General features: G+C 59.7%; 1 protein-coding gene across 4 annotated transcripts in view; it reads right to left on the reverse strand.

The window, feature by feature from the left end:
- DENND3 (DENN domain containing 3) overlaps positions 1 to 20,736 on the reverse strand; it is a 53,214-nt gene that overhangs the window by 6,034 nt on the left and 26,444 nt on the right. For all 4 annotated transcript variants that reach the window (XM_049633421.1, XM_049633420.1, XM_049633424.1 and 1 more), the window contains 8 exons: positions 19,772 to 20,293; positions 14,557 to 14,816; positions 13,754 to 13,924; positions 12,498 to 12,627; positions 9,350 to 9,457; positions 6,332 to 6,471; positions 3,583 to 3,737; positions 2,437 to 2,570 (listed from right to left, as the gene is read on the reverse strand). In XM_049633421.1, coding sequence (XP_049489378.1) covers positions 2,437 to 2,570; positions 3,583 to 3,737; positions 6,332 to 6,471; positions 9,350 to 9,457; positions 12,498 to 12,627; positions 13,754 to 13,924; positions 14,557 to 14,816; positions 19,772 to 20,293 — 1,620 coding nt within the window. The remainder of the gene's footprint in view (positions 1 to 2,436; positions 2,571 to 3,582; positions 3,738 to 6,331; positions 6,472 to 9,349; positions 9,458 to 12,497; positions 12,628 to 13,753; positions 13,925 to 14,556; positions 14,817 to 19,771; positions 20,294 to 20,736) is intronic.

The following is a 20,736-nucleotide window of genomic DNA, read 5'->3' on the forward strand; positions in this document are numbered from 1 at the left end:
TGGGTGGTGCACGCGTGAACGCACACGCGCGCACACGCGCACACACACACACACACACACACACACACCAGCCCGTGGAGATCTGCGAGAGCTGAGGCCTACGATCCTCGAAAGAAACGCCAGGTTTTCCCTAAAGGTACTTCCCGGTTCTTTGTGGGACGCCGAGGAAAGGCGTTCTGGCGTATGCTGCAGTCCGCCATGGCCGAGGGCACGGCTAGGCTGCCAGTGTGGCCGGAAAGACAGGGAACACCCCCAAATGAGGGAGCCCAAACATCTATGTAAAAATTCTTAGATCCTTGGCCTGGGAAGAGACCTACTTCAATGCTGTAGCTTATCTGGGAAGGCCCAGTGTGTGTGCCTCGGGCATTTCCCTGAGACCCTCAAAGAGCCATGCGTATAAAATAAAGACTACACCAGGACGAAGCGTTATGTACTCTAGGAACAAGCTCAAAACTGCAATATATTGACCAAAGAAAAACCTAAAAGGAAGCCTCTACACAGGCTCAAGATGATCGGCCAGTCATTTAGTGACCTTCCAGGATAAAATAATGCTCTTTAAAGGCGGCTTTAACCCAGAGTCTCTTTGATGTGTCATCAACAACACCCAGGACACAACAAAGTCCCTTTACACCCCAAGCACGAAGGCAGCACTACAAGTCAGTAGAAAAGCCGTGAATGGAAGCAGGCCCACAGATGCCCTGGGACCCGGCAGAGAAGGACTTCTGACTACAAACAAATGTCACAACTTCCAGGAAAGGATAAAGAGGACGCATGGGCACAAAGAATGTAGAAGAGAAATGCAGGTTCTTTAAAAATGTAAAATACATGAACCTCTTGAACTGAAATGAAAAGTTGCCAGACAGGTTCAACAGCAGACAGGACAGAGGAAGCTTTAGGTCTTAACCAAACTAAAGCTGAGAAAAACATGAAAAAAGTACAGCCTGAGACAGGTGGGGTGTTACCAAATGGTCTAATGTGTATATTAGAATATACGTCTTATATTCCAATATAATTCTAGAATGAATACACACATGCGTATGTATGTAAACAGAATCCCAGGGGCGCCTGGGTGGCTTATCGGTTAAGCATCCTACTTTGGCTCAGGTCATAATCTCGAGGTTTGTGAGTTTGAGCCCTGCCTCAGGCTCTCTGCTGTCAGCCTGGAACCGGCTTTGCAACCTCTCTCTCTCTCTCTCTCTCTCTCTCTCAAAAATAAACATTAAAAAAAAAGCTAGGATCCCAGAAGACATGGAGAAAGAGAAGGGATAAAGGAGATACTCGAAGAGATAATGGTTCCAAGTCTCCCCCACTGAACGTAAAGAGCAAGCAAGACAGACACGAAGGGCTCCCGCCTGAGCACAGTGTAGCCCAACTCCCGAAAGCAAAGAACGGCCCGCAAGCGGCCACAGGCAGGTCGTTTCGGCAGGACAGCAGCAGCGACGGTGGACTTCTCATCAGGAACAGACAGGGCTACGCAGCACCGGAAAGAGACCGCTAGAGTGTGTGCAGAAGATCGGTCTGTTTACAGCCGACTGCGGCCACGAGAGACACTAAGGGAAATGATGCCAGAGGCAAACCAGGCACGAAGCTCCCCCGAAATGGTGACCGTACAGGCCAACACCGGGGGGTGCGTAAACAAAAACGTTAACGATATTTTCCGAGCTTTATCCCGACGGCAGCATTAAAATACTGCTTTTAGCAGCGACAGCCAAAGGGGCGGGAGGAGGTAAGTGGAACTGATCATACTCGTGTGAGCTGCGTACATGATATGTGGGGGGGGTCCTGGTGGCTTCGGCCGGCTGTGACAGGTAAGCCTGCGGGTTGCAATTCTTAGAGCAACCACCAAAAGGTAAAGCAAAACGCAGAAAATGTGGCGCTAAAAAGAAAAACGAAATGTAAGAAGTTCTCGTTTCCCGCATCCTTTCCGACGGAGCAACAAAGACAGAAGGGGCAAGCGGGGCACGGAAAGGCACGAAGACGACAGAAGCCTCGTGCGCAAGCCTGCCCACGGCACCGCAGGTGAGCAGACTGACGAGCCCACGTCTCTGCAGGGACGACACGCGCGGCAGACGAGCACGCAGCTGGGAGAGGCAGGCGGCCCCACGAGGGTGGTTACGGTACCAAACGCAACACGTTTTGTGGGGACGCGGAGGGATCACAACTGTCACACACCGCGGGCGGGGACATAACGTGGGGCGGCAGCTTCCGAGGGGAGTCTGACGCTTTCTCCGAGGGGTAAACGTGGGGTCAACCCGAGCCCGCGTGCTGACACACAGTGACAGGGCCACAGAGGGCTCCCGGAAGCCGCAGACACGGGAGGGGGCAGGCGGCTGAAGACGCGCGAGGCAGAGCAAACCGGCCGCAGGCCGTCCTGGGGTTCCCTCCCCCCGGAGCAGGGCTCTGAGCCCCTCGTGGGGGCAGAGGCTGAGGACTTACAGCACCACAGACAGCCGTCGTGCAGGCGGATGGACGAAAGCCCGCCGCCCGGCAGCTGGAGCCTGCTGGTCACGCGCAGGGAGCTCACGTTCCAGGCCAGGACCGTCCCGTCCACGCTGCACGAATACACCTTGCTGGGGGTGCGAACACACGGGTGGAAAACACTTGACACGGAAGCCAACGAAGTTACCATTAGATAAAGGTCCACAGCGTGCACGGTGATTCTCGCCCAAGCGAACGCTGCCCGTGTCGCGGGAACGATTAGCAAGGGGCTAACCGATCCCGCAGAGAAGACGGTTTGCTGAGGAGGCCGGTCCTTGCCCGTCGGTGTTTGCTGCCGGCTCCGCAGAACCTAACGTGGCGGCGGAGTAAAATCTAGCCCCTTACGCAGAACGTGCCGTCCGGGCCCCCTCGCCTCGTAGCGGCTGAGGTTCCGATTGGCACCTGCTACTCTCTGAGCTGGGCCTGAGGACAGAGGGCGCCCCTGAAACTAAGGGACAGGGCAGCGGGGGAGGGCGGCACGGAGGACGGCAGCAGACAAGCTTCAGGGCCGTGGGCCCCGGGCCCAGGTGGTGAAGCAGGTGACCGGAAATGAGGACCTACTGTGTGCCGGGCCCTGTTCTAGGCACAGGACACGCGGCAAAGAGCAGAACACGGGTGCCTGCCTTCGGGCTGACGCTCTTAGTACGGTAAAGACAGCGAACGAGCGAAGCAAAAATGTTAGGAGTCGGACTGCACCCCCCAACCAAGGGCCACCACGAACCCCCAGGGCCCCGATCCGCTATGCCGGGCATCCTCATCAGGGAGGTTTGGACTCGGAAAACACCGTGTGAAGACAGAGAAACGGGATGCCGTGTCCGCAAGCCAAAGACTTGGGGCAGACCGGCAGCCGCCGAGGACAGGCAAGGAAGTGGCCGCCTGAGCCCCACGCTCACCCCGGAGCTGGCCCACAGCAGAGACCCGCGCCTCTGTACTCGGGGCCCGACACAGACGAGAACGTCACGCGACTCTGCTCAGGACAGGCCGGCCCGGCGCCGGGAGGCGGTCGCCATGGCGACCGCGGACCCTTCCCCCTAGGGACTCCCGGCCCGGCCCGCCCCGCCCGGGAGCCAAGCGGCCCCTTCTCCCAGCAGGGCCCGGCCGTACCTGGGTGCCCCGCCCTGGACAGCCAAGCCCGTGACCCCGGAGCGGTGGTCCGTGAGCTGCTTGTTGCAGGACATGCTGTGGACGTTGATGATGTAGACGACGGAGTCCTCTGAGCCGACCCACACCTGACTCTGCTCCACCATCGCCATGCAGTTCTGACAGCGGGCGGAGAACGCGTCACGAATACTGGCCCCTCTCGTTACTCCCAGGAGCTCTGTCCTACCCACTCCCCGCAAGCCCCGAACGTCCGCTCCTGGGGGGGACCCGGGGTTCGGTTCCCGCGAGCCCTGGCCACGTTTCTGTCTGCTGATCAGTACGTAAACTTATGTGTTCAAAGTGCTTCTGTCTAAAGACATCTGATTTTTGGGTCGCCTGGGTGGCTCGGTCGGTTAAGCGGCAGACCTCGGCTCAGGTCATGATCTCGAGGTACGTGAGCTCGAGCCCCGCGTCGGGCTCTGTGCTGACAGCTCAGAGCCTGGAGCCTGTTTCAGATTCTGTGTCTCCCTCTGACCCTCCCCTGTTCATGCTCTGTCTCTCTCTGTCTCAAAAATAAATAAACGTTAAAAAAAAAAATTTTTTTTAAAAAAGACATCTGATTTTTTATCCGCTGCTGACTCATTAACACCGGACTCCTGGCCAAGTACGCTGCAACTCATGCTTGAGCGCAGCTCACCTAGTGCCTGACTCTCTCACGAAGGCCCGTCACGGCCTTCTTGGGCTTAGGGACACCGGACAGCACCCCCAGCTCTACACCGGGGGCCGTTTTAAGCAGCAGAAACCACCATTACGACACGAGAATGCAAAACCGTGGCACTAAATAGGCCGCAAAGAGGGCACCTGTGTCCAGCCGGGGCTGAAACAAGACACAGCGTCCGCCGGTTTGACCTCGGCTGGGAACGCGCACCAGCAGCTCCGCACGTGTGCGTCTGCGGATAACCGTGAAAACACTGTATTTGCTTCAGGGTTAAAATAAACTCTAGCAAGCGGGTGAATCTGCAAACATGGAATATGCAAATAATGAGGACTGACTAGAGTAATCACAAACACAACTGCCCACGGTTTTCCATTCTGTAGCGAGACAGGGTTCTCTGGGTTTCCTTCCGGCCTAGAAAAGTCAACAACCAATGGTAATTTATAGATGTTTTTGTGTAACTTTGTTTTTTAAGTTTTTTTTAATTTAGTTTTGAGAGAGAGAGAGAGAGAGAGAGACGGTGCAAGTGGGGGAGGGGCAGAGCGAGAGGGAGACACAGAACCCGAAGCAGGCTCCAGGCTCCGAGCTGTCAGCACAGAGCCCGACGCGGGGCTCGCACCTGTAAACCGTGAGATCACGACCTGAGCCGAAGTCAGACGCTTAACCGACTGAGCCACCCAGATGCCCCTGTATAACTTATTTAAAAAAATGCTCATTTCTTTTTGAGAGGGGAAGGAGCAGAGAGAGACGGGGACAGAGGATTCGAAGTGGGCTCTGTGCTGACAGCAGAGACCAATGTGGGGCTCAAACTCATGAACCTTGAGATCGTGACCTGAGCTGAAGTCGGACGCTGAACCCACCGGGCCACCCGGGTGCCCTGTTTTTGGAGACTTGGAAATTAGAAATTGAGGACCGACACACTGGAGAGATCCACGGGTCGCACAAACACGTGCAACAGAGCTGCGCTCACGCGAGCATCTCAGCCCGTCCAACCACGTCACTGAAAGGCGTTCCTGACGCCTTCCTGACTTGCAGTTTCCCGAGCCGCTTCACTTTCCACTTGAGGACGGTCTCTCCTGTGTTCATCCGTGACACGTGCAACCCTCTCCTGGTAACCGAACGCAGACTTCCAAATACAAGTAGGCTTCCGAGTAAACCTGGCATCGTGGTGGGCGGGGTGAGACCAGATCTGATCCCAGGCACAGTGAGTGTGGGCGGTGGTTCACTGCTCCTCCTCTTGAAGTCCGAAGAAAGAGTTTCTAAAAAACTGCTAGCTTTGATTTTGCCAACAAATAGTCCCATAAATTAGAAAAGGAAGCCCGCTTACTAATTTCAGAAATAATCACTTGGAAAAAGCCCTTTCTTTTGAGGCATCTCCCTGAGAACTGGTATGGCTTTAGTCAAATGTCTTTCTTTCGTGGCCCAAAGATACCTCAGGTGGCCTGCTCTGAACTGCAATGTCCAGAGGTGGGAGCACTTTCTTGAGATAGTTACCCAAGTTTCTTTCTGTTCAACAGCAAGGAAAATCTCGGTGAGACGAGGACAGCGTTTTCACGTATGTAACTGGGAGAACTTACTGCTTTACTTGTTACCTGGCCTGACTGGGGACAGCAGAGGTGGCCTCACAAGGCGGCCTTTCGATTTGACTGTAACTAGGATTTTAAGCTATTCTATTCCTTAAAAAGTCTTTAAAACGCACATAACTAAGAATCACAATGAAAAAATTAAACTTAGAATAAAAACGGGGGTTCTCGGGACGCTCGGTTGTGTGTCTGACTCGATTTCGGCTCAGGTCATGATCCCAGGGTCGTGGGATCGAGCCCCGCCCTGGGCTCTGCTGAAGATCCTCTCTTTCTGTCTCCCTCCCTCTGCCCCATCCCCCGCTCACACGTGCGTCGTCTCTCTCTCAAAAAAACCTAAAGACCTGCCGTTGACAATACGGAGCGATGCTGTGGGATACCCTGTCCCACCTCCGGGCCCAGGTGGACTTCTCTGTCTTCGCAGACTCGCGGCTTCATCTGGCAGAGTGCCGCCCCGCACGGCGCCCTGCTTACTCACCAGCTTAGAAGTGCCCACTCGGAAGCACTGCTGGTGGATCGTCCAGGAGGAAGCGTCAAACACGATCACTTTGCCCTCACTTAGAGCACACCATAATTTGGGGCGAGCGTCTTCAACTCTTTCTGCCGGGTCTAGGTGCCCTGAAGAAGTAAACAACCCAAAAACGTTTTCAAAGGGAAACCCTTGGATGCACGTGCACGTGACTGGTGCCATCACTCGGGCGCCGGCGCTGCCCGAGAACCTGCTGAGGGCCAGGCCCACGCCGGGTGCCCCGGACAGGAAGAGGGCACGAGCTTTGGAGCCTGAAGTCCCGGGAGGGAGCCGGCTCCGCCCGGAGAGCCGCAGTCGGCAGGGCCAGGGCGGGGCCGTCGCCGAAGAAGGGGGTCCCGGGCAGGGGGCAGAGGAGCAGCAGGGGTGCGCCAGGCGTGGAGAGCGGGAAGGGGGTGCGGCGTGGAGAGCCGGGACAGGAGCCGCTGCCTCCGGCCCCACATCCTCACCGGCACCCGGTGGGGCGGGCCCTCCGATGGCCGTTCCGAGGGCACGAAGCTTTTGGGTTTTTGACTGTCACGTCTTTGCGTTTCCCTAACTGCTCACGAGGCTGCGGCCTTTAAGCGGCCGCGTGGAGGCTGTCCTCCGTGGTGAGGTATTACCTCTCTCGCCCGTGTTGTAAAGATGTCTGAGAGCGAGGGAGTGAGCAAGCGTGCGTGTATGTAAGCGGGGGAAGGGCAGAGAGCGAGCAGAGCGAGAATCCCAAGCAGGCTTCTTGCTGTCAGAGCAGAACCTGACGTGGGGCTCGATCCCACGGCCCTGGGATCGTGACCTGAGCTGAAGTCAAGCGTCGGACGCGCAACCAACGGAGCCCCCCCCACCCCCGGCGCCCCAGGTCTTTCGCCTGTCTTTGAGCTGGGTTGTGCTCCTCTCCCGGATGTGCAGCCACTCTGTGCCCGCCCTTGACCCGAGCCCTTGCCGGCGCCCCTCCCACTCTGCGACCACCTGGTTCACTCCCTCCAAAGTGTCTGTTTACAATTCCATCGTCTCAGTAGCGAAATCCACCAGTCTCTTCCTTCACGGCTCGCGTGGTCGTACAGTCTCCTTCTCTGCCCCAAGGTCACGAACACGCTCTCCTCTGTTCTCTGCTAGAAGCTGGGTGCTGTCTTCATTTATGTTCGCCAGTGGCTTTCGCGTGTAGGTTTCCATCCACCTGGAACCGACTGGGCGATCTGTGGTCAAGCTTCGTGTTTTCCACGTGATACACGACATCCCTGACGTCACATATGGTAAAAACAGTCCTTCCCTCAAACCCCTGCTCTGTCGTGTCACCTCTGTCACATGTCAAGGAGACACGAACGTGTCAGTCTTCCTGGGGTATTCGTTCCACTGGCCCCTTGGGGAGATACCACCCTACACTGTTCAGTCTCACCAGGGACCGGGATGCTTCGAGGCCGGAGGGCTGGCTCCTTAGCGCGTGGGTAACCGGAGGGGTCCGGAGCCACCGCTAAAGGGCTTACCAGTAGTCCCCTTCTCGACGGGTCCTGACCAGTTTTGTCCCTCCGGCCCCTCGGCACCGGCCACAGCTCTGCTCACTTCCTCGCTTCTGAGATGCCGCTTACAGAACTGCCAGTCGCTCCACAGGAAAAAGGGGCTCCACCATTCTCCGTGGTCGTTTTGTGCTCTGGCCCTTCTAGATGTTCTGGGAGGGACGGCTGGTCTGAACCAGCTAGCCCATCGTGACAGGAAGCCCACAGTCCAGTCGGTTCTGATTTACAGGAAACCGACTTAACTCTAAAAACACTCATTTCTCCAGACACCACAACAAAAACTGTCTCGGGCGCCTGGGTGGCCCAGTCGGCTGAGCGTCTGACTCTGGCTCCGGTCATGATCTCACAGTTCGTGGGTCCTGCATCAGGCTCTGTGCCGACAGCTCAGAGCCTGGAGCCTGGTTCAGATGCTGTGTCTCCCTCTCTCTCAAAAGTAAAGGAACATTTAAAAAAAAAAAAAACAAAAAAACCCGTCCCACTGGTCTGCAGTGTCACAGCCAACACGGAGCCTCGATCGGATGAACCTGGTAAGTCTCCAGGGCCCCGAGGTCCAACCGCGCTCTGTCCTCCTTCACGCTCAGTGTGTCCCCTTGCTGGGTCTTCAGGACAACCGGTGACGAGATAAACTGTCCTCTCGTGCTGGGAAACTGCTTTGCCGCCGACCTGCCATCCGCCCTCGGGAACCGGGTGGGCCGGGAGACAGCTGTGGAGCCATAACCGCAAAGGGCGAAGGGGACAGGAGGGCACATCCGTGACGCTCCCTGTCGCTCAACTCACGCCCCGACGAGCTGAAGCAAAGCGCCAGACCACAGGTTCTTTTCTGCCCAGAACGAAGTCCTTTGCTCTCCAACACGTTGCGCCCTCAGAGCGGCCCGCCCCACAGCGCTTTCCAAGTCAGACTTAAGCCAAAGCATCTTTGACGGTTTTGCGCCTGTGACACGACGGCGGTCTGTGTTCAGGCTGAGGCCCCTCGCGGCGCTGATTCCCGTCCGTCCTCCGTTGCGCCTCGGCCGGGAGGTCTGCGCCGGACGCAGGGCCGCAGCCTCACCACGTGAAGGGGAACCGTGTTGTCAGGCATCCGGACGGGCAAGGGAAACGCGCCTGCAACCTCTAACGCGAGGTCCTGGGCGCAGTCCCTCGTCACAGTGGAAGCAGGCCCAGGTTAAACGCCCCCGAAAGAAAGGACGTGAGTGGAGGCGCTTTCTAAGCTGTAAAGTGCTGTGCCACGTGAGGCACGGCTAGGTGGGAGCGGAGTCTCCACGGGGCGCTCGCCCCGGTGGGGTCGCCGGGGCTCCCTACGCAGCCGCCCGGCTTCGCCTCGTCGCCCAGGGCCTCACCCGAACAACTAGCCAGACGCCCGCCTGGTCCCCGCTCGCCCTGTCGCGTCCCGTCCCCCCACTTCAGGGCTGACCCCAAACGCAAACCAGGCTCCCCAAAGTGCCGGACACAGAGCAGCCCCGAGCGAGGGCAGGCCTCCTACCGGGCGTGTACAGCAAGACGTCCACGGCGTGCGGCAGGGTCTCTCCCGCCGAAGGGTTTATCTTGTGCTTGAGGGTCTCCGAGGTCGTCTTGGGGACCGCCGCAGGCACTGAAACGCAAGCGCTCGGTTAGTGTCGCGACTCGGTGAGACCGCTGCCGTCCCACCGCCCAGACCCTCGGCGGTCTCTGGACGTCGGTTTGGGGGGAGGGCGTCGTAGGCGGGGAAACGGGCACTAGAGCCTCCGCCTCCGGGCGGCCCCTCGCTCTCGCTCTCGTGCTCATCTGTGTGCCCGCCAGGGGCGGGACGGGGACACAGCTCCCCTCCCAGCCAGGAGGCCGAGCGATCTGGCCTCTGCCCACCCTCAGCCACCACGAGTCACCCAGCAGAGACCAGACCGAAAACACGGCTCGGCGACTGAACGTTCCCAAGACAAAACCAAGCGGCCTCTGGGCCTGGGCGCCGTGGACATCTCGGGCCGCAGCCGTGGCTGCCGCGGGGACCGGCCCGCACACCGCGGGCTCTCCGGCAGCATCGCCGGCCTCACCGGGAGATGCCGGTAGCGCCCCCTCCCAGGGGTGGGGTGCAGGGCGTCGTGACGTGAAATTCCTAGACCCTCCGTCGTGAGGGGACCGCAGGCTCTTAACTGGAGCCCGGGATGGCTGCCTGCGCCTCATCGAGCTTTGCACAAGGGACCCCGAGCCCGGACAACCCGGTCACGGGGGATGGGCTGGCGCCGAGCGAGCTGGCACGTGCTGGGTGCCCCCGTGGCGACGGCGTGCCACCGTCTGTAAAGGAGTCAGAACGCTTTTGCGGAAACTCTTGACGAAGACTAGGCACGAGGTTGGAGTGACATAAACACCTAAAGTGTAGGGTTTGATTTTGTTCCCAATGAAAAACCACAACGAGCGACCACATCTGCTTCCAGTCCTCCTGCGGCTCTTGTGGGGACCAGAGCACCCCGACTGCTCCCGGGAAAGGGGGTCCGGGTCGCTGAGGGGGTGGGGGCCGGGACACGAGGGGAGGGGGAGAGGGAGGAGGGGGGTTCTGGGACACAGGAGGGGAGGGAGAGGGGGGAGTTTCTGGGACATGAGGGGGGGTTCCGGGGACACAGGGGAGTTGTTTCTGGGACATGGGATTGGGGAGAAGGGGGGACTTTCGGGGACAAGCAGGGGAGGAGAGGGGGTTTTCCAGGACACAAGAGGGGGGAAGAGGGGGTAGTTTCCGGGACACGGTGGGGAGAGGGGGATTTCCTGGGACACGGGGGTGGTTGGGTTGTTTCCGAGATGGAGGAGGGGGAAGGGGGGGCGGTTCTGGGACATGGAGAATTGGTTTCTGGAACCAGGAAGCATCAGAGATCTCACAGTGATGGACATGGCAGAATAAAAGGTGCCAAAGTGAGATCTGTTTTTCCCGGTTTTGCAACATTTAAAAGCAGTCTCGGGACGCCCGGGTGGCTCAGTCGGTTAAGCGTCAGACTCTGGGTTTCAGCTCAGGCCGTGATCTCACAGTTCTGAGACTGAGCCCCGCGTCAGGCTCTGTGCTGACAGCGTGGAGCCTGCTTGGGACCCTCTCTCCCCGTCTCCTCTGCTCAGGCTCTGCCTCTCTCTCTCTCTCATGAGAACTTAAACAAATTTTTAAAAAACAAACAAATCCAGAGTCGCCAGCTTGTACCCAGGGGATGGGACCACACGTGCAAACGAAACGTGTACGTGCATGTTCACGACAGCAGCATTTGTAAGAGCCCGATGGTGCAGAAAACCCAGTCAGCTTGATCACAAATGAACACAGCGGTCCATCCACACAGTGGAATATTATTCGGCCACAAAAAGGAGGCAAGTACTGGCACCCGCTACGTGGATCCCCTCTGAAAACGCTGTGGTAAATGAGAGAAGCCACTCGTGAAAGGACATGTGTATGTGACGTGCCCAGGACAGGCAAATCCAGACAGAAGCACATCAGTGGTGGCCCAGGGGCTGGTGGCTGCTAAATGTTACGGGGCTTCCTTTTGGGGCGCCGAAGGCGTTCTAAAATTCACCGTGCCGATGCTGGACCGTGAATACCGTGAAACCAGAGATGTGCGCTTTAAGTGAGTAAGGTACATAAGGTGCAGGGGTGCCTGGGGGGCTCAGCTGGTCGAGTGTCCGACTTTGGCTCCGGGCACGATCTCACGGCTCGTGAGTTCGAGCCTCGCGTCGGGCTCTGTGCTGATGGCACGGAGCCTGCTCGGGATTCTCTCTCCCTCTCTGTCTGCCTCTCCCCTGCTCACTCTCTGTCTCTCTCACCATAAACTTAAAAACAAAAACTGCACACAAACGGGACTAGAGATCATTTAAAAACATCCCTACTTTGTTCATCTGTTTTCATGAATTCTATGCTGTGGCTGACTTGGCCCGCGGCAACTATGCACGTAGTAAAGTGGTCAATTACAGTCTCTCCTTTATACAAATCACGAGACCGTTCTAGGTCATTTAAAAGTTGAAACAAAACAGAAGTAACTCAAACGACAGTCATTCTTACCCACCAGCTGTTTCCTAGACTTGAAAAATCTACTCCCCACCCGTGACCCCCCCAAAATAGTCCACCACTGCACCCTGTATGGCTTCCAGAAAGTGAGAGCCAGATTCACATCTACATACCGGTGATCGGAGACTTCCTGCCTGGAGAAACTCACCAAATCAAGGGGACTTGGGGGAGCAGATCTGTACTCCTGGGGGCCTCCGGGCACCGGTCAGCAAAAGGGACCACGCGCCGGGGTGCCTACGGCTCCCCGGGGGCGTGTCCCCGACCACAGAGGATTCCGCCAGCCCCAGGAGCCCCTCGAGGGCCTCCTGCTCCGCTCCACCCCACTCACCCGGCCGGCGCAACTAAGAACCGTGGCGATCCCCAGCCGGTGTCCAGTGGAACCCCGCTCGGGGAGCAAACTGGGAAGAGCCTCCGTGGGTCCCGCTAGGCAAGGAGCTCCCGGGTGAGCTGTTAAGCGACAGCGGGAAAGCAGGAGAACGTGTGGTGCTCAGAAGGAAACTCACAAGTTGCATGAGAGGACAGGGTGAGAAATTAGGGATCGGCCCTAATGTCAAGCAGGTAAGACTACTCAAGGCACGTTCAGGACCCCGGGACCCCAGGACCCCGTCGGACGCGCTAGTCTTACTTTCGTTCCTCATCTTATCGAAGTAAGATAACTTGGAGGCAGCGTAAATGGCACCAGGCGACTGCAGCGTGCCAACCACGGCGTCCATCAGCAAGACGTGGGTCAGCGCCTGCTGGATGTACTGAGGGTCCTGCAGAGAAACACGCTCACGTCAACGGTCATGGAAATCACCGACTTTGTGACGTTACACAAGACGACACTTTTGAAGACGCGTTGTTGTTTCAAGGCGACGGGAACAGTTCGGATTCGGGTCTGATGTCGCATCCCTTTCGGCCTCTCAGTTGCGACAGACACTGCTCGTTTACGCCGGGGACCGGCAATCGCCTGCCGTGAAGGGCCCGGCCGCTGTGGGCCTTCCAGCCTCTGTCACAACCACTTGGCTCGGTCCTGCAGCTGGAAAGCAGCCACAGGCTGTCGTAAACGAGTGGGTGTGGACGTACGCCCATAAAACCTTCCTCACAGAGACAGCCATGGCCCACGGGCTCCGGTTTGTACTGGTCTGTGCCAAATAAACCAGTGGGCATAAAATCAGACGGCTGGTCCGAAAGTCAGAGTATTACAACCTCGGAACGGACCCGGCCCTCCTTCCTGCCGCAGACGGAAAGACTCCCTCCGTGTTCACGGTCTCGGCCCCCCACCCCCCGGTGCCTGGGAGCTTCTCTCACAGAGGGCAGCGCCCCCCTCGTGGACGGTCTGCTCTAGGGGGGGCGCCCGCAGTCCCCGTGACGACCGTGGGCTGTGCCGCCCCCCGCGGCCCCTCCACTGCCCCGTTCATCTCTGCCCGCTGCGTTGTGGTTTTCCTGTCCTTTCCTGCCATCTACACAGCACAGACCTCTTGTCCCCGTGTGTCCTCCGTCTGCGTCTCTGTCTGTGCTGTTCTTCGTGACCCTGAAGTCCTACCTCAGCGTGAGCAAAGCTACCAATCTGGCCCAAAGTAAGTGAAAACACGAAACTCCCTGGGCTGTAAAGCTAAGTCTGCGGGGGTTGGGGGGCGCGGGGGGGTTCCACGTGCCCCCTGCCAAGACCCTAGTCCTGAGAAGTGGCGGGGGGAGGGGGTCGTCAGGAGCAAGGCGTGCCCGGAAGACCCGACTCGGACCTACGTCCAGCCCCGGCCCCTCCACGGCGGCCCCTCCACACTGGCCAGTCGCCGGGTCACGCGAACCACAGCATCCGACCCCACCGGTGCTCCCGGGACCGCACCGGAGCCCCTGGGCGTTAACACGGCCGTGCGCGGAGCAGGCGGCCCATCCACGGACCTTGTGGTCATCGGCCAGCTTCTTCCCGGCCCACATCTCCTTCACCATCAAGTGCCACACGTCACACTCCGTCTTAAGATTAGCTTCAAAGACTTCTTTCTTGGATGCCGTCTTAATCTTCAAAGTGGGTATTCGCAGAAGCAGAAAGGCTACTGTGGTACTTCTGACTTCCTAAGGAGGCAGAAAAAAGAAGAGGCTGGTCAGTGAGATGTCCCCTCCCAGGAACGCTGGGGTCAGGGAGGGGAGCTGGCGGAGCGGACATTACAGAGCGGCGTCCGGAAGGTCCCTGCTGTCCTGTCCCTGCGCTCAGGGCTGAGGGCACCTGCCGGGTGAAGGTCGGCCTGGGGGCGGGGAGGGGGGCAGAGCTGGGACAGGGCAGGAGCGGAGCGGGGAGGCCCTGAGGTGACCGGAGGCTGGCGTCTGAGAGCCCGCGAGCCACAGGCGTGACCTGTCAGCACATCACACGTGCACACGAAGGGACTCGTCTGCAGGTTCACCCGTGGTCCGTTCTGCCTCCCTACGAGCTTCTCATTCCCTGCCGTTCCGGGAGGAAGTCTGTGGAGGCAGGCGGCGGCTGGAGGACAGACAGAGGCGGGGCCCACGGCCAGCACCCACCACGGCTGCCTCTCCTGGCGCGGGACGGTTCGGGAGCGGGATCAACACGCGTCACGAGCTTCTCGAAAATACACGTGAGACCTCAGATGAGCGCCACTGAGCGTCCCCCGTGGGGGAGGCGACCACCTTTACGACCGAGGGGCACTCACAGCTAGCAAACAGCAGGGGCTGGCGGGCCACGCTCTCACCTCTATGTCCCTGAAGGTGGAGATCTCCACGTAGCCCGGCCTTCCTTCGGTGAGGAGGAACAGGCGCTTCTGGGTCATGGCGATCTTGCCCACGCCGCGATTTGTCTTGACCGAGCTCGACAGCTTGTAGACACACTCGTTCTTATCCAGGTGTTCCATCACCGACGAAGGCAGACTGACCTCCTGGGCCTCCGCCTCGGCCTCCTTCCAGCAGTTGTAGAAATCTTTGAATGTTTCCGGGTCAATCTGTTTCTGGTGACCTTTGGTAAAGAAAAGAGATCTCAGGGCCACTCCGCGAAGGGAAGGCGAGTGCGGCCAGGACTTTGACTTCCCCTTAAGAAGCCGTGCACTACCCGCACCGGGCAGCAGATGGCGCCGGCACGCAGGTCTCCGAGCCCCAGCGCCCTTGCTAAGGCGGCCCATCGCCCTCTCCGGCCCCCCAGCCCAGGGATGGGGCCTGCCAGGTGGTCACAGCAACTCTCGGGATGCCCTTCTTCGGGTGGCAAAGTCCCGGGTCACCACTAGAACTGGCGGCAGCTATCCTGGGGCCTGCGGGGAGCCGGTCCTCAGACGAAACGAACACAAAGAGACCGGGTCCTTGGTGATGCGCCCACACCACAGGATCGAGCCTGGCCTGAAGCCAGCCCCATCTCAGTCACGTGAGCAAATACATTTGATTATTCGTAACCAAGATGAACTCAAGTGACACAGTAACCTTTCTAAATGTCCACCATTCGCGGGCTCCGGAGGCAGACAGAGACCCGAGTCTGGAGCCCAGCTCCGGGGGCTGGTGCCGTGACTCTAAGCTGTCAAAGGAGGGTGCTTGCTTCTCTGCAGGGTGGAAATGGGGCCCCCCACCCCCACCGCGCCCCGGCTGCTAAGAGGCCGGGTCCGTTCTCATCCTGAGGTGTTCCTGGGGCTGTTCCTGCCCCGCTGGGCTCGGCCCCGGCGCTGCATCCTGGACCTGCACGTTCCCCTCTGCCCTCGCGCCCTGCAGAGGCACGAGCTGCCACAGGCCCTGCCTTCAGAGCTGCCCCCGGCCTCGCGGCCTGCTCCCCTGGGCGCCCAGCACGCCCTACAGCGCGAGGAGCAGCTCCGTGCCTCTTGTTCAAACACTGCGGCGTTCCTCGCCTACGCCAGGCCCCAAGTTCCTCCGGGCTTGGGCCCCTCCTCCCCTTCCCGCCCCCACGTTCCAGTCATACCCGCCTATTTCCCCAGACAGGCCCTGTCTGCACACACTGCTCCAGGGTGCTCGGAACAGAAAACTCCTACGCGTGCTTCAAGACCCGGCTGAAACGTCTCACGCGCTCCCGTCCCTGAGAAGGCAGTCATTTGGCCGGGCAGCTGCCGGGCCGCACGCCCATCCCCCCACGGCAGGGCCGCGCTTAATGACACTTGCCGTGCCCCACCTCCCGTTTTATCCTTCCAGCCACCTCGGGAGGCAGGCACTGGTCTCGGGCCGTTCACAAATCGGGAAACTGAGGCATGGGAGGAGAGCCCTGGCTGGCAGAGGTCAGCGTGGGGCCGGGACCCGTGGCCAGGCCGACGCCACCCGGCCTTGTGTGTTGGCCGGCGTGCCTCCTGCCGATGCCCCACTCGGGAGCGCAGGGAACGTGTCCTCCCTGGCCAGCCCCGCCGGGGGCCCGATCTGAAGTGGACAAAAGACGTGGGCAAGCGCGAGAGCCCCCGCACAACCACGTCCCTCTCCGGCTCCGTAACAGCGTCAGGGTGACGGTCCCCGGGGAATCTGAGATCACGGTGGACGGGGCGGGGGAGGGGCGGTCCAGGTCCCGGCACACAGAACTGCTGATGTCACCGGAACCGAGACCCGGAACGTCAGACCCTCACGCCTCCGCGAGGCGCGGGCGCCGGAATATTCAGGAGACCAACGCTGCCGGGAGGCAGGGCTCTGCCCGGGCTGACTGTTCTTCCCTTTGCTCATTGCTATCTTCCGATCGGCCCACGAGGGTTGGGACCACTCACGTGTGTGTTCAAAATCTTATAGCCACTGGATCCAGACAACAAGACAGCAGGGATCTGTACGTGCTCGTGTAATTTTCAAAAAAGACATCACTGAAGCAAACGAACCACAAGGTACCCACGTGTCCCCAGGCGGCCGGGGGCTGGAGGTCTCTGCCTGGGCCGTGGCTGCCGACCACGCAAAACTGCCCACGGTCCTGCTTCCGCTGCAGGCTCAGTGCGGCCGCCTCTGGGACACATGGGTCTACACTGCCCGCTGCTTCTGAGCACCGTCATCAGACGCATTTGCTGTTCTCACCGCATGTCAGAAAACATTGAGGCCAAGCAGCTGAGCAAGGAACCCATTACTTTACGAAAGACTCCTGAACCTTGGGAGCCTGGGGCCAAGGGCCCTCTTCCTTCCATCACTCAGGACACATCCTCCTGCTGTCCGGGCCCCAGCCGAGTCGCTGGGCCACGCGGCACAAAGTGCGCGTCACCAGAACCCGGAACGGCTTCCTCTCGCGGACAGACGTGGCGCCAGGGCTCCACGACAGACTCCGGAACCCCGACCGCCAGAGGGCGGAGAGCCCAGGCGGCTCCAACGGGCCTTGGACACCACGCCCTCCAGGGCCGTGGCACCACTGGACGCTCACACCCTGGCTGCCGCGCCCATCTGTGAACTCCACGCGCACCCACCGTGCACACCCCGGCCGCCACGAGCTCCCGTGGCTACTGCACGCGCCCACGCAACAGATCACGCGTTCTCTGTCTGTCTCCAGGTCCGCACAGAAGTGCCTACTGCTCACTCCTGTGCCCTCACCCACACGCGTCTCCCGGTGGAGGCGGCCGCCGGAGCCCAAGCTCCCGCACAGCCGAGCTGAAGGCGGCACACCTCAGCCTCCCTGCCCCGGGCCCCTCAGGAGCAGCTGCCGCGGGGTGGAAGTTACTGGTCTTGCAGTACGAACACCACACTGGGAACGTCCACGAAAGTCGAACGAACGATAAAATAGTGACAATAACGTAAACAAAGTCTCAGATGTATCGTTACACTGCATGAGTTCATTCCAAGACAGCAACATCCAGCTCTGACTTAATAAAGCTTTTCTTTTTTTTTAACATTTATTATTTATTTATTTATTTATTTATTTTTTAACGTTTATTTATTTTTGAGACAGAGAGAGACAGAACATGAACGGGAGAGGGGCAGAGAGAGAGGGAGACACAGAATCGGAAGCAGGCTCCAGGCTCTGAGCCATCAGCCTAGACCCCGACACGGGGCTCGAACTCACGGACCGCGAGATCGTGACCTGAGCTGAAGTCGGACGCTTGCTTAACGGACTGAGCCACCCATGCGCCCCTAATGTTTATTTATTTTTGACAGAGAGAGACAGAGAGAGAGAGACAGAGCATGAGCGGGGGAGGGGCAGAGAGAGAAGGAGACACAGAATCCGAAGCAGGCTCCAGGCCCTGAGCTGTCAGCACAGAGCCCGACGCGGGGCTTGAACTCACAGACTGCGAGATCATGACCTGAGCCGAAGCTGGACGCTCAACCGACTGAACCACCCAGGCACCCCAATAAGCTTTTCTAACGCATGGGTCGTTAAGCAAAAACACATGCTTGGTGCTGCCCCACAGTCCCTCACACATCCCAGAACCAGGACCGTTAAATGGGCTGTTTTGCCACATGAATGGAACCAAGGTGACAACAGGGCCACCGACACCCCCCATCGGCGTGGCCCACGTCTGCTGACACCCTCCCAGCTGTCCTCTGTATCCCTGCAGCATAAGTCTGGGAACACCGGACGCTGTCCACGCGTCCAGCCACAAAACCATGCTTCCCAGGCGGCTACGTGCAGGGACACGCTGCTGGCCAGAGGCGGTGACAGCTGGGGAGATGGACCCTCTTCCTCCCGCCGGGAGAACAGTGCTGCCCAGGCCATCGCTGTCACGTGCCGTGAAGCAACAAGGCCACGTGCAGCTACTGCACGGTGACGTCGAGGAGCCGCCGGGCGCTCTGGACGCCTCGCTCCCCGAGAGAAAGAGCCCCCAGTGGCCGCGCGCCCCTGTGTTCAGGCCTGGCAGCTGACCGGGCTGGCCCTGGCGTCCTCGTGACGGCCCCGCAAAGGGAAGGGGCAGGGTGTCCCTGGAGAGGCGCTGAGTCACAGGGGCCCCCGAGCACTGCTGCTCAGGGCTCTCCTCGAGGACCTGTCTCCCCCGGTCACGGCTCACCGCCCCCCACCCCCTGGGCGGTCACCCCGCAGGTGTCTCCCGCGTGCCCAGCGAGATGGCTCCAACGTGCCTGCCCGTGGAGGCCCCCCCACGAGACCAGGAGGAGAAGCTGCCGGGCCTGCGTGGGGGGCGGGGGCCCGAGGTGCTCCCACACCGTGAGGGGACAAGGAGCGCCTGGTACGGAAACAGAGAGGGAGAAAGAAGGCACCGGGATGGCTCCCTAGCGAACGCTCATCTGAGTCTGACCCCGGTGCTGCCCGGGAGGTGGGCGGCGGGGGTCTCGGGGGGTGCGGCCCGGGCTTCTCCACACACCCTGGGGAGACCCGTCCACAGCCACATCGGGAACCAGGCACGGTGACGCTCACCATGTCCGTATTTGGAAAAGTAAAACGACTGGATGCCACCCGACGGCCAGACAGACGAGGGCCCCGCGCTCCATTCCTGCGACACGGCCGCCGGGCGCTCAAGTAACACGCGCACGCCAACACAGGAAAGTTCTGGAAAGTTCTGGAAACACGCTGTGGAGGAGCAGAGTGACTGCAGACTGACACAGCAGGACACAAGTCACCTGTCCTTGAAAACCACACAAAGCCCAGGTCCCGCTTTCAGACACGCGTGTTCCCAGTAAACACGTAAGAACGTGGTCAGACAGGAAGGCTCCGGCTGGGGACAGGTCCCTCTAAGGAGGGAAAGACAGAACGGACAGCTGCGGTCAGCGTGGACAAGGCAGCGCTCCCGGAAGGGGGGACGATGCCACGTCGTCTGCGCCACCGGGCGTGCGTGCAGTGCAGGGTTCCCACTGACGGCAGAATCGCACACGGTGAGCGGTTCCCCGGGACGGGGGGACCCTGCGGGGGCGGCCGGCTCTCCAGTCGCACTGCCCTACCCCCAAAGATCAGGGACAGGCCAGCCCCTCCTGGTCCTGTAGGTGCCCAGATGGGGAAGAGGCCTCACCCCACGGGTCACAGCACTGTTAGCGGACCGTCCTGGCGTGTTTAAATCCAGGCCGCGGCCGTCCTCTTACCTACAGTCAACGCCTCGAACAACCGGTTTATGATGTTGGTGTCCTTCACGATGCCCGACTCCTGGACCCTCTTCACGAAGTCGTCCAGCTGCATGTGCTTCTTCGGCAGCTCGAAGTTTTTCACGCGGTCGTCCGGCTTGGGGGCCTCCCCGGGCTTGTCCACGACCTCGCTGATGAGGCGTCGCAGCTCGGGCACCCGCTCGGCCTGGGTGCGCTCGGGGCCCGACATGGACTCCACCGTCCTCCGGACGAGATCGGCCGGGAAGATCCTTATGTCTGTCTTGTACAGACTCTGGAAATCCAAGAGGGCGTCCAGCAGCTGCCCCTGCATCAGGTGGACGGCCCCCCGGAGGTAGAAGTACCTGGCCAGCAGCACGGAGTTGTCGGGGGCCAGCAGGCTCATGGCCTTGCTCAGCAGGCCCACGCAGTCGGAGTAGTAGGCCTGAACGCACTGGCTCACCAGCGGGAAGTGGATCTCCGGGACCTTGAAGGAACACGTCGCCTTGGGGGTCACGCTCGGAACTAGAGCGGAGAGAGAAGGAGCAGGTCATCAGCAGACCCCGAAACAGTCGTGTCCCTGCCATCCTGTCCGGGTCGTTCCTGGGCCTCGCGTACAACGTAAAGCAAGAACCCTCGTGCCTCTTCCAGAAAGCTCCACGTACCCCCGAGCCGAACGAGGGGCTCCCACTCTGCATCCACGGACCCTGGGAACACGGAACGCTTTCATCCGCTGAGACTTTAGCGCTAAGTCAAAGCTTTGGTAGACAGTCTTTATCGGAGGGCCCGACTGACAACCTGAGCCAAGACGCACAGCCAGGCAGCACTAGGCCCCGTGCGACTGTTTCCTTTGCCTCGGTGGCAACTCTGTGCGATGGCCACCGTCATCGCCCCCGTCTTACAGACGTGTAAGCCGAGGCTCCCCTTGTTCCAGGCACACAGCTGCTCAACGCCAGAGCCAGGCCTAA

The sequence above is a fragment of the Panthera uncia genome, chromosome F2 (genome assembly GCF_023721935.1).
Source record: "Panthera uncia isolate 11264 chromosome F2, Puncia_PCG_1.0, whole genome shotgun sequence".
Classification (NCBI taxonomy): domain Eukaryota; kingdom Metazoa; phylum Chordata; class Mammalia; order Carnivora; family Felidae; genus Panthera; species Panthera uncia.